The 13,892-nt window shown below is 38.4% G+C and overlaps 1 protein-coding gene across 1 annotated transcript; it reads left to right on the forward strand.

The window, feature by feature from the left end:
* On the forward strand, positions 1 to 810 carry LOC114732914 (uncharacterized). The gene is made up of 2 exons (XM_028920291.1): positions 1 to 176; positions 294 to 810. The coding sequence occupies exons 1-2, from the start codon at positions 1 to 3 to the stop codon at positions 808 to 810; spliced, it is 693 nt and encodes a 230-aa protein (XP_028776124.1).
* Positions 811 to 13,892: the final 13,082 nt, after the last annotated feature.

A 13,892-nucleotide genomic window follows, 5' to 3' on the forward strand; every position in this document is an offset into this window, starting at 1 on the left:
ATGCCAAAGTATGCTAAATTCATTAAAGAGGTTCTGTCAAAGAAGAGGTGGTTTACTGAATATGAAACTGTAACAGTGACTAAGAATTTCACGGATGTCATCAAACAAATTCCACCTAAGCAGAAGAATTCGGGAAGTTTCTCTATTCCTTGTCATATTGGAAACAAATTCTTGGGGTAAGCTCTATGCGATCTGGGAGCTAGTATAAATCTGATACCACTTTCTGTTTTTAATAAGTTAGACTTAGGTGAAGCTAGACTGGCTACTGTTACTTTGTAACTGGCTGATCAAAGCATATCGTACCCTCGAAGGATCATTGAAGATGTATTGGTTAAGGTCGACAAATTCATATTCCCTGCTAACTTTATTATCCTTGACTTTGAAGCTGATAAAGAGATGCCTTTGCTCTTGGGGAGACCATTCTTGGCAACTACTAGAACCCTTATTGACGTTAAAAAAGGGAAATTAACTTTGAGGGTTAATGATGAACATGTGACATTCAACATGCACCATTTGATAAAAGCCCCAAGCCATCATGAGCAGTGTTCTTGTATAGACATCATTGATCAGATTGTGCAAGAGGATTTTAACAAGTCAATGTTTGAGGACCCTCTTGAAGCTATGTTGTGGGGGTTCGAAATAGATGATGTAGAAGAGGTATTGGCATTGATGAATGCCTCATCTTCTTACTCCAAGGGCCGAGCACAGTTTGAAACTCTGGACCTTTCATCCCTAGAAAGACAGGCTCTAAAGCCATCTCTTGAAGAGCCTCTAATACTTGAACTTAAGACCTTACCAACTCATTTGTAGTATGTGTACTTGGGCTCTGATAATACCCACCAGTGATTATTCTTTTAATCTCTCTGTGCAACAAGAAGAGCAATTGGTGGAAGTCCTTAAGGCTCATAAAAAAGCCATTGGATGGACAATTACAGATATTAAAGGTATTAGTCCTTCTACTTGTATGCATAAGATCCTGCTAGAAGACAAATGTAAAGCCTCAATTGAACATCAAAGAAGGCTAAATCCGATCATTAAGGAAATAGTGAAGAAGGAAATTCTCAAGTGGCTTGATACAGGAATCATTTATCCCATCTCTGATAGCTCTTGGGTGAGCCCAGTCCAATGCGTCCCTAAAAAGGGTGGTATGACTGTAGTGGCTAACACTCATAATGAGCTTATTCCTACTCACACTGTTACGGGGTGGAGAGTATGCATGGACTACAGGAAGTTGAATGCCGCCACTAGGAAAGATCACTTTTCTCTCCCGTTTATTGATCAAATGTTGGACAAGCTTGCCAGAAGGGAATTCTTTGGTTTTCTTGATGGGTATTCTAGCTACAATTAGATTGTTATAGCTTCAAAAGACCAAGAGAAAACAACTTTCACCTGTCTTTATGGAACCTTACATTTAAACATATACCTTTTGGGTTGTGCAATGCACCAATCACATTTCAACAGTGTATGATGGCCATCTTTGCAGACACGATTGAGCACACTATGGAAGTATTCACGGATGACTTTATAGTCTTTGGTGATTCAGTTGAAGAGTGTTTAATCAATCTAGCAAGTGTTCTACAATGGTGCGAAGAAACCAACCTTGTACTTAGCTGGGAAAAGTGCCACTTCATGGTGAAAGAGGGTATTGTGTTAGGTCATCGAGTGTCCAAGGATGGACTAGAGGTTGACAAAGCAAAGATCTCTATTATTGAACAACTTCCCCCACCAACAAATGTAAAGGACGTGAGAAGTTTCTTAAGACATACCAACTTTTATCGTCGTTTCATCATGGATTTTTCTAAGATCACCAAGCCACTCTATGCTTTACTTGAAAAGGATGTAGAGTTCAATTTTGATGATGCATGCTATAGAGAATTTAAAGAATTGAAGAAGAGACTTGTTTCTGCTCCTATAATGATGGCCCCAGATTGGAGTTTGCCCTTCATTGTGATGTGTGATGCCACTGATTATGCTGTGGGAGCAATGCTTGGGCAAAAAAGGGATTAGACTTTTTACCCAATTTACTATGCGAGCCGCATATTAGATGATGCTCAAGAAAACTATACCACCATATAGAAAGAGTTGCTTGCTGTGGTGTTTGCATTTGGGAAGTTTCAATCATACCTTATGGGAGCCAAAGTCACTATGTATAGAGACTTAAATACCTCTTTAGCAAGAAAGAGTCAAAAGTAAGACTGATTAGATGGGTGCTTGTATTGTAAGAGTTCAACTTAGAGATTGTTGATAGAAAGGGCACAGAAAATCAAGTTGCTGATCATTTATCCAGATCGAAGTGGACAAGACCATTAATGAAACATTCCCTGATGAACAGCTCTTTACTATAGCTCACACCGAGAAGCCATGGTATGCTAATATCATCAATTTTATTGTGTGCAACATTATTCCCCAGGATTTGAACCATCATCAGAGAAGAAAATTCCTACATGACGTCAAACTCTACCATTGGGAGGAACCATTCTTGTTTCATCATTTCCCTAACCAATTGCTAAGAAGGTGTGTACCAAAATGTGAATAAGAAGAAATTCTGAGATGCTGTCATTCATCTGAATATGGAGGTCGCTTTGGAAGTAACAAGACTGCTGCAAAAGTCTTGCAATCTGGATTTTTCTAGCCTACCTTGTTTAAAGATGCACATGAATTTTTATTGACTTGTGATCATTGCCAATGGATGGGCAATATATCAAAAAGAAATGAAATACCCCTGAATAACATGCTTGATGTGGAATTATTTGATGTATAGGGAATTGACTTCATGGGACCATTCCCTAAGTCCTTCAACAATCAATACATCTTGATAGTAGTGGATTATGTATCAAAATGGGTTGAAGCCATCGCCTTCCTAACAAATGATGCCAAGGTTGTTATCAAATTCTTGAAGAAAAACATTTTCACCTAGTTTGGAACCCGAAGAGCAATAATTAGTGACGGAGGAAGCCATTTCTGTAATGCTCAATTTTGAGCTCTCTTGAAGAAGCATGGTGCCAAACACAAGGTTGCATTGGCTTATCATCCTCAAACTAATGGCCAAGCAAAGATCTCCAACTATGAAATCAAGAAGATATTAGAAAAGACGGTGGGACATACAAGAAAGGATTGGTCCTCTAAACTTGATGATGCCTTGTGGGCCTATTGAACGGCATATAAAATGCCTATTAGCATGTCACCCTATAGACTTGTATTTGGAAAAGCATGCCATCTCCCTGTTGAACTGGAACATAATGCGTATTGGGCCATTAAAAGGCTCAAGTTTGATGTAAAGGCTGTGGGTGAAAGGCGACTGTTGCAATTGAATAAACTCGAGGAATTCTGATTCAATGCCTATGAAAGTTCAAGACTATACAAAGAGAAGACCAAGAGACTTCATGATAAGAAAATCCTTCCTAGAACTTTTCAACCTGGTCAACAAGTACTATTGTACAATTCAAGGCTCAAACTCTTCCTTGGGAAGCTCAAATCGAAGTGGTCTGGTCTATTCACAGTTGCGGGTATTCATGGCCGTGGGGTGATAGAGCTGAAAGGAAAAGATGGTGAAAAGTTCCAAGTATTCGGTCAAAGATTGAAGCACTATTGGGGTTGTCTGGTGGGTCATCAAACAGTCATCTTTCCCTTATTAGAGGAATCTTAAGCAACTGGAAAGTCAGGCTAAGGACTATACACCAAGCACTACTAGGGAGGCAACCCAAGCTCTAAACTTTCCTCTTGTATTGTTCATTTCTTTTTTTTTTTTATTTCAGTATTTTTATGTTTGATCTTCATTTTTGTAGGCCTGAAGGGGTCTTCCTCAGACTTTGGATCCTAGCAAAAAGGAGTAGCTGATTTCTAACTGGCGTAATCAGCGAAGTGCGTCTAACCTTAATTTATAGTATTAATCTTGCCCTTGTTGTTACATCTAGAATATCAAGTGGCTCTGACTAAAAATTCTTTGATAATGTGATTTTCATTGGTTACTTTGATTCTTCTGGAGCTTATGTTAATTTGAGGCTTGTGGGTTTAGTTTTTAAGTGGTTGTCTGTGTTTTGTTGTTTCCTAGGTCCAGTTAGTGTCTAGTGGTTGTTTTGTTTTTGCTCATTCTGTAATAACCACCGCAGTGGATGAGATTATGCCCTGCAGCGGCCTATCCTTTCTCAATGTGCTTTCTCTATAATAGGCGCCGCGACCTCTGGTACTATTCTCCACGGTGCCTTTGTCTTTGTTCTTAAGTCGCGTCTCTGTAAAGCCCGCCACAACGTGTGTGCCCAGAAGCCGTGATGCCTGTCCTCTTTCCCAGAGTTCCACTTCTGTCTGAGGCGTCGTGACATGAGTAATCATGAGCCGCAGCACCCCTCTTTTACCCAAGTTTTGTATTTTTGTAATAGGTGCCGCGGCTTGAGTCATATCTGTCGTGGTGCTTGCTCGTATTCTGCATATTCTAGTTTTTGAATCCCTGTGTTACCCTTAGTTATTTTTCTTAATACCCACTTTGCTCCTGTGTATCTAGACAGTTTTGGGGTCTGATTCACAGTTTTTAAATTTGGAAGCCTAACCTTTTGATCTTTTCATTCCCTCTCCTTTTTTTAAACCCTTCGACACCCCCAAACTTGTAACCCCCACCCTATCCGTTCCCTCTCCCTCTCCACCCCCAAACTTGTAACCCCCACCCCTAAGGCTAAATCTCAAATGCTCATGTACAAAGATTAATTGTACTCCAGATTAATCACAATGCATTAACACAATCAATATAAAAGCAAGCTTGAAGAATTGTGACCAATGAAACTAAAATAATCAACTTTGAACAAATAGCAATTCTTATGAGTATCAATACAAGTTCATATACATTTACCAAAGTCCAAGAATACACAAATTCAAGTGTAAGTTACTTGAAGCAAAAATTTTCAAAAATTTTGACTCAAAATCTTCAAATTGAGTTTAAAAAAAATCAATCAAAATTTTGAAATTTTTTTAGAAAACTAGATTTTTCATTAAGCACAGAAAAACACAACACAATCACTGAACATCAATCCCTCCCCCACACTTGAACTTTGCATTGTCCCCAATGCAAAACTTAAGTGCAACCCTAAACAAGAGAAACCAAAATCAAAAAGGGGAGGAAGAGAAAAGAAAACAAACTACTTTTACTACTGGTTATGTCCCTCCCTCACACTTATCTCACAAGATAGCTAAATAAATTAAAAGATAAAAGGTAAGGAAGGAAAGGGACAACCTTTAGAACGGAATCTCTTTAAGCTCTTGTAGGAGAAGTTCTCATCCTGGATGAGAAACATGTATTTCTTCAATGTGCTCACTTCTCCTTTATTGATCTTCCTTGGTAGTGGTGGTTCCTGCAAGAGAAACATTGAACTAGCAGCAGTATCTAGTCCAAAAAGAGAGACTTGGATAGATCTAGAGTAGCATAAGGACATGCAAAGAGCAAGTTCTTCCAAGTAAACATTACAACCAAGAAAGTCAATAACACTCCTATCAGTAGGAGTTAAATTTTTATTGAAAATTTTAAAACACTCAGGCTCATGTGAAGTGGAAGCTGAAGAATCCAACTGATAATTGTTGGAGTACAGTACATTACTATCACATTCACAAGAGGTAATGTTTAAAGGGGGAGAAAAGAAAGAACAAAAAGATTTAGGCAAACTATTATTTACAATGCAAGATAAATCAGGAGGCAAATCACAAGATAAAACTTGTTGGAAAGACTTATTAATATTCATGATTTTATCGACGGAAGCTTTAAAGCCTTTCTCAAAATTATTAGAAGCTACTAACTCAATGGGATTTTTAGAAAGATAATTTTCAAGGCTATGGTTAAATTTACATTTCTCTACAAGATCATCATCCAAGCAATTCATATCAATATCATGCTTTATATTTGCAACGCTTTCAGTACTAGAAGGCGATGCACACACTTTACCAAAGTTCTACTTTTGCCACTCAACAAGTATATCATTTTTGTTATCAATGCAATCCATGCATATAGTGTGAGCATTGCAAGAACAAGATAAAGGTTCATTCAAATCAGAATCAGTTTTACCATCTAATCTAGTACTAGAAAGAGAAGCATGTTCTTCACACAAAGGAGCAGTGACAGTGTAAGCAATATCATCAACTAAACAACTACTATTAGAAGTGTTCAAGTGAGAATTTTTATTGTTAAGCATTTGAGGGGATTCAACTATGATTTCTTCATCCACCTCATCATCACTCACATCATCAATAATTTTAACAGTAATAGTAGTTATAGCACAAGGGTGAATCTCCTCAAGAAGAGGAGCAATACTACCTGATTTAGGGCACAAGTCCTTGTGAGTTTGTTGATGTTCTTGCTTCATCTGGGCCTCTTGTATGAGTGAATCTGGACACTTTGATTCATCTTTCCCAATCTCAGACTCAATTCACGCTATATCACTCAAGAACTTTTCCAATGCACTTTGACATTCTTCTAACTCTTCCTCTGATTCCTTAGAAATTCCAAATATTTCTACCTCTTCAAGTAATCCATGGTAGTATGAATTCAAACGGTCATAAGCTTCTCTTAAAAATCATATCTAGTCCTTTTTAGGAACAGTGAGAAATGGGTCAGGTTCACTAAATTCATGTTCATGAGATTGGGGAAGGGGTTGGTACGTGGATTGGGATAAGGGCTGGTGGTGGTAGTCATTTAGCGAAGGAGATAGTTTAAAGGGGGAATTATATGGTGAGAAATGTTCAAGATATGACGTGGGACATGGATACAATAACGGTGATGGTTCATGAAATGGTTGGTGAGATAAGGAAGGGTATTGGTGGTAGGGTTCATGTGATGGAATGTTTGGCTCATGATATGGATGATGTGAAGGAAAGTGTTCAAAGTGTGAATTGTGTGGTGGAGGTGATAGGTCATAATGTTGTCCTAATGGTGGATGTTGGTTTGTGTATGAATGGAATGAAGAGGTATGGCAAGGAAAATGTGGAGGGTTATTCATCTAATCATTGCCATGGTTATGGTTTGGATAAGAGGTATCATGTGTTTGATAGGTCCCATCCTGTTCTCTATTATCCATATGTGCCAGAAGAAGATCCAGTTCCTGTTGTATAGCATCAAGCCTTTGAGAAGAATTATCACCCATCAGAGTATTGTCACCTATAAATGAGGAAGGGTGATCAGATGGACCTAAATTATTATTAAACCAAGCCATAAGAAAGCTAAACAATCAATTCCCAAAGAGTTTTTAAGAAATTTTTTTTTTAAATAAGGGACCCTTCGCCACAGTGAAAAGAAGGGTTTGCCGTGGCAAAGCTATCCAGAAGAGAAAATGCGATCTAGTACAACACGCTATGCCATGGCGAAACACAAAGTTGGCCGCGGCGAAGGTATCCTGAGAAGGATTCTCACAGAAATCTGACAAGTTGGCTGCGGCGAAACAAGGAGTTGGCCACGGTGAAATGTCACAGACAGTAAGAAAACCAGAACAATACAGCGAAAACACACAACAGCAGAAACTCAAAAATGCAAAGAATGCTGTGAGATGTATGAAACTATATGCAAAAATCAAAATCAAAATCAAGATCTTTGTTTGTATATCTCAAATTTTTTTATGCAATGCAAGACCTATTATGCACAATGCAAAAATGTAACCTAAGAGGCTCACAAAACCCCAATCAACCAAAGTTGACAATTAACTAGCCTAAGGAACCACTTAATGGCTCCCCGGCAATGGTGCCATTTGACGAGAGCCTTTTTGTCATTTGCCTTGGGGTTCTCAATCAAAAATAAATCCAAGCTATGTAGTATAGTGCAAACTCAGGTCGTTTCACTTTTGGGAGCCTTTATTAATTACCTAAGCTAGACTAAATGCCATGCAATGCAATGAAATGGGGTTTGGTTTTAAGATTTAAATGAATGGTGCCTAAACTAAATGCAATGAAAACAAACCTAAGATACTATATTTTTGGTGTTTTAAGATAATAATGATGGAATGGAAATGAATGATAGGAAATCTCTTGAAAATGGTTTTGATGGCAATCATAGTTCACTTAAGATATTGGGAGTTTCACAAATCCATTAGGTTTTCTTAATAACAACCTCAATAACTCATTGAGTCCAATGTTTAAATCAATGAACTTCATTAATGAAAATATTGTTAAGCTTCCCTAATGTGTAATTTGAGAATGATCATGCAATTGGCTCAATGTAACCCACAATCAACTCAGTATCAAAACATGACCATGCAAGATAGGAGAGAATCATGAGAGTTACAAAGAAGCATATATGTGACCACATATATTTAAGCACAAAATTCAACATCAACCAATCCAAACTACAAATGTAAATCATTAACCAATGATTACAGAATCAACCAAAGTGTCTCACTAAGAATTTACAAATCCTAGACCTAGGAAATCATAAATACATAGGTAGAAACTAAAGATTGAAACTGAAACTCCCCTTTGAAGCTTGGAAACTCATGCTACTGCACCATCTTCAAGAGTTGAAAAACCCTAGCTCACCATAGCCTTGGAATCAGCTCCAACCAGAGTTAAATCTTCAGCCATAGCAATCAGGAGATGAAGGAAATGAGGTGGGATGAAGAAAGGGTGTAGGAAATGGAAGGGGAAGAAGATGAAGATGGAGATGGAGAGGCAAGAGGATGGGAGAATAGAGGTGTTAGAGATGATAGAATGGAGTTCTTCCTCGAAAATAGGGTTTCTAAGGGTTTTAGGGGTCCATCTGGGTCGAATCATATGAGTAAAGGGTCCATTTTTGCGTTATGGATCCGAATCTGACATTACTGATACGAGAGAGTTTGCCGCGGTGAACTATTCCAGAGAAGAATTTTGGTAAGATTTTGACAGTTTGCCACGGTGAACTCAAAAGTTTGCCCCAGTGAACTATTCCAGAATAGCCACTGATGCACATTTTCAGACTTTTTGCCACAGCACATCATTTTCTTGGAAACTCTCATGTTGTGTAATGCTTTGGTCTTCAATCTTGGCTCTAATTCTCAAGTGTCCTACAATGAAAAGCAACAATTTGAAGCATCAATTGTCCTAGAAATCAATTGAATACAATTAATAACTAATTATGACAATTTTACCCTCAAAAAGACACTAACTCAAAGTAAGGACTCTTAATCTAAATTAAGCACAATTATCATTAAAAGGAGCCAAAACCTATGATAAAAACCCTTAAAATGATATGAAATAACATAGAACAATTGGGTTCAATCACTGGAACATAATGCATATTGGGCCATTAAAAGGCTCAACTTTGATGTAAAGGCTGTGGGTGAAAGGCGACTATTGCAATTGAATAAACTCGAGGAATTCTGATTCAATGCCTATGAAAGTTCAAGACTATACAAAGAGAAGACCAAGAGACTTCATGATAAGAAAATCCTTCCTAGAACTTTTCAGCCTGGTCAACAGGTTCTATTGTACAATTCAAGGCTCAAACTCTTCCTTGGGAAGCTCAAATCAAAGTGGTCTGGTCCATTCACAGTTGCGGGTATTCATGGCCGTGGGGTAATAGAGCTGGAAGGAAAAGATGGTGAAAAGTTCCAAGTCAATGGTCAAAGATTGAAGCACTATTGGGGTTGTCTGGTGGGTCATCAAACATTCATCTTTCCCTTATCAGAGGAATCTTAAGCAACTGGAAAGTCAAGCTGAGGACTATAAACCAAGCGCTACTAGGGAGGCAACCTAAGCTTTAAACTTTCTCTTGTATTGTTCATTTCTTTTTTATTTTATTTCAGTAGTTTTATGTTTGATCTTCGTTTTTGTAGGTCTGAAGGGGTCTTCCTCAGACTTTGGATCCTAACAAAAAGGAGTAGCTGTATTTCTAACTGGCGTAATCAGCGAAGTGTGTCTAACCTTAATTTATAGTATTAATCTTGCCCTTGTTGTTACATCTAGAATATCAAGTGGCTCGGACTAAAAGTTCTTTGATAATGTGATTTTCATTGGTTACTTTGATTCTTTTGGAGCTTATGTTAATTTGAGGCTTGTGGGTTTAGTTTTTAAGTGGTTGTCTGTGTTTTGTTGTTTCCTAGGTCCAGTTAGTGTCTAGTGGTTGTTGTTTTTGCTCATTCTGTAATAACCACCGCGGCGGATGAGATTATGCCCTGCAGCGGCCTATCCTTTCTCAGTGTGCTTTCTCTGTAATAGGCACCGCGGCCTCTGGTACTATTCACCACGGTGCCTTTGTCTTTGTTCTTAAGTCGCGTCTCTGTAAAGCCCACCGCAACGTGTGTGCCCAGAAGCCGTGATGCCTGTCCTCTTTCCCAGAGTTCCACTTCTGTCTGAGGCGTCGTGACGTGAGTAATCATGAGCCGCAGCACCCCTCTTTTACCCAAGTTTTGTACTTTTGTAATAGGTGCCGCGGCTTGAGTCATATCTGCCGCGGTGCTTGCTCGTATTCTGCATATTCCAGTTTTTGAATCCCTGTGTTACCCTTAGTTATTTTTCTTAATACCCGCTTTGCTCCTGTGTATCTAGACAGTTTTGGGGTCTGATTCACAGTTTTTAAATTTGGAAGCCTAACCTTTTGATCTTTTCATTCCCTCTCCTTTCTTTAAACCCTTCGACACCCCCAAACTTGTAACCCCCACCCTATCCGTTCCCTCTCCCTCTCCATTTCAAAACCATTCTTTTCCTTTTTAACTTAGTACCCTTCATTCCAGAGTGTACTCTCCTTCATTCTCTCTCACGTTGAACTATTATCAATTTTGGTCCCAAAGCTCTCCCTCTTTTATCACCAATCTCCCCCTCCCTCCCTGTAAATTTCTTCCTCCCTCACTGTCGATTTCTCGCTCTTTGTTACTGTGCCGAGCATTATCGTCATCTTTCGCAACTGTCATTTGTCACTATTTCCTCCCCTCCCTGTGTCTTATCTTTTATCGTAGCACCCCTCTGATCTTTCTCTGAGGTAAGTACTTACTTCTTTTCAGTTTCTTTCTTTTGAGAATGGGGAAGGGTACTGATAGGGTTTTACGTTGAAGTCAAGAGTAATGTTTGGGTACTGTAGAAAGGGGAAAGTTTGGATTCTTTGAGGTCAATTGTGGTTCTTCATCTGAGGTTACAATTGTGGTTAGATTTAGGGTTAAGTTCATTCTAAGAAGGTTTTCAACAGTAAATTCTGTCACAATCATTTGAAATCCATGTGGTACTTAAGAAAATTTCCAATAATTCCACATTGCCCAACTGCTTGTGAACATGTACTGATAAAAATGTAATACTTATGAAACTGGTTAATTATAGCTTGGAACTGATTTGAGAAAGAAAAATGCGGTACCTGTCCAAACTTTCAAATGACACCGGTTCCCTTACCCAAGTAGTGTTATTCTTTTTGAAATGTAACTGATATTGAAATGCTATTCTTTTTGAGAAATCAAACTGATTGAAGGACTCAGTTGTTGTTTTAATATAAGTACTTGGGCAAGACCTTTTGAAAATAGTTTGAATTGGCAGCTACTGATGGTTGCCTAAGTTTGAAACCATTTTGTAAAGAGAATCTTTGTGCAACTCTATTTGCATTAAGGGTCCTTTAGAGTAGACAATGGCTTGGAATGCAAGATTGGTGAGAGTGTGCTTTTGGGATTGCTTGAGGATTGCTTAAGTTTGACTTTTGATCTAAATCTTTGATCCAAGTTTGAGGGAGAACTTTTTTAGGGTAGTTTGTTTTCTTTTTCCGTTGTTTTGCATTTGTAGTGTTTTGTTTGCTTAGTTTGTGTGTGGTGTGCTTTGCTCTTTCTGTGCAGGTAACAACCAAATGGCCCCCAAAAAGAAAGCTTGTGCTACCTCCCCTAATCCCCTTATCAAGGAACTGATTAACAGAAGAGGGTTACACCAAGAAAGGGAATTTTCGTGCACCAACAAGTTTGGGTTTTACAAGAAAGCAAGGAAGGCACAGCTTTTGGAGTTGATTGGACCCAAAATTATAGGGAATGAGAAGCTAGTAAGGAAGTTTTACACTAAGGTGGCTACCAATTCGAGTAATCAAATGTTTATCTAGATGCACCGTATCCTCATTACTCCAGAACGCATCAGAGATTACTATAAGCTGCCTGAAATTGAACAATGCCAATATTAGTGGTATCTCAACATAAGGAAATTCCTCTCAATGAAATTTCATCAACCCTCACTGGTGCAGCAGAGAAAAAGTGGGTGAGACAAAAAAGGGGTCAAGCCTATATTTTGCGTAAGGACATGATACCTGAGGCTAGAATCTGGTTACATGTTGTCACAAGGAACATTATGCCAGCCAACCATCTAAGTGAAGCCCCAAGAAATTTATCCCTTCTGATATATCTGTTCATGACCAAACAGAAGATAAAGATTGAGCAGTTGATTTTTGATGCTATATGGGATGCTAGCAGAGCCCATAACACCAACCTCATCATGCCCCACCTGATCTCAAATCTGTTAACTAAAGCGGGGGTAGAATGGAGAGACACAAATTGAGAGTTCAAACCATCCCCCAAATTTAACTACTCCACTTTGGTTCCTAAACGAGAACAGCAGTGGATCATTGAAACAATGTATGCTGAGCAGTTCCTTGAGGAGTATAGGAGGGAACAGGAAGCTCGATCCAGTGCTAGTGTCGACCCAACCACTCAGAGCTTACACCTTCTCTATGAAAAATTAGACAAAAAGATACATCACAGGAGGTGTAAACAGAGGTGCATGGAGGAGCTGTTAGTCCAACTTGCACGAAAACTAGACATTGATGCGCCGGATGTTGGAGATACGAGCACTGAGGTTAAAAATAAGGACGGGTCGCCTAGAAAGGAAGAAGCTGGAGCATCTGGTTCTGGTCTGGGTGAGGGAGATGATATGGCTGTCGATCCATTTGGGGAGGGTGATGAGGATTAGGGGGGTTAGTAGTCGGAGGAGGAGGATGACTAGCTGGGGTCGTTTCTGCTGTTGTTATTACTTGTTTTCTGTCTTTTACTTTTGTTTGTGTTCTTTGAGTTTCTTGTGACTTTATCTGTTTAGTGTTTTGTTATCTGCTTCACTGTTTCTAGAAAGGCTACTGATGGCCTGTTGGATTGATTGTGGTTATTAAACCGTATCTATCACTGTTGCTTATAACTGTGTTAACTACTGAGAACTGATTGAATATTTTGATAGTTCACTGATCTTTTCATTGATTAATCTGTGGATAACAATAGTAATTGCTGATTTCATTGAGGTTATCTGATAGTGATATTGTTGATAATTGTACATACTGCTATACTTGTACAGGAGGAAAGCTAATTTGGACCTTTCATGCAACGGATTTATTGTTTTTAGATTCTAATTGCATACCCTAACCTTCACTTTCCTTGTTGACAGTGTGGGCACTGTCAATTTTAAGTTTGGGGTGGGGGTTGATTTTTGTGGATAACAGGGTTAATTTTGAAAAGTTTTGAAAATTTTGAAAGGTCACTTTGTTGAGTAAATATTTTGAGTAAAAAGGGAAAATAGTTGAAATAGTGGAAATTTTGTGATCTTAAATTTTTGCTCATTTGGTTTTATGAAAGATGAGCTGAAGTGGCGAGTTGTTAGTTGAAAATGTATTAATGGTCCAATGATTGAACAAAATGCTTAGTTACCATACTTGATAGAAAGTTGTTAATTGCTCTTTGATGCTTGAATTGTGAGGTTAAAACTTGTGTTTCTTTAATTTTGGAGAAACTAATACACAAAAAGGGGCCAAGACATTTTGAGTGACTATGTTAAGGTTGAGTGGATAATTTAACCTTTATACTTTGGTTTCAACTAAATAGTTTTAGAACCTTCTTCTGATTTCTCAAAGTTTATGGTTTGTTCTATATGAATTTGAAAAAGGATTAGGGCAACTTTTAAATGCATTTGAGCCTTTTAAGCTGACCTTAAAGATCTTGTCCTTTGAACCCATATTT

This window comes from Neltuma alba, unplaced genomic scaffold (assembly GCF_004799145.2).
Source record: "Neltuma alba isolate B1F8T4 unplaced genomic scaffold, ASM479914v2 tig00012953_pilon, whole genome shotgun sequence".
Taxonomy (NCBI): Eukaryota; Viridiplantae; Streptophyta; class Magnoliopsida; order Fabales; family Fabaceae; genus Neltuma; species Neltuma alba.

What these genes read in the sequence shown, in the direction of transcription:
- LOC114732914 (XM_028920291.1), top strand. Translation starts at nt 1, where the DNA reads ATGCCAAAGTATGCTAAATTCATTAAAGAGGTTCTGTCAAAGAAGAGG. An exon ending in ATTGGAAACAAATTCTTGGG is followed by an intron (nt 177 to 293) that starts GTAAGCTCTATG and finishes GGCTGATCAAAG; the next exon opens with CATATCGTACCCTCGAAGGA.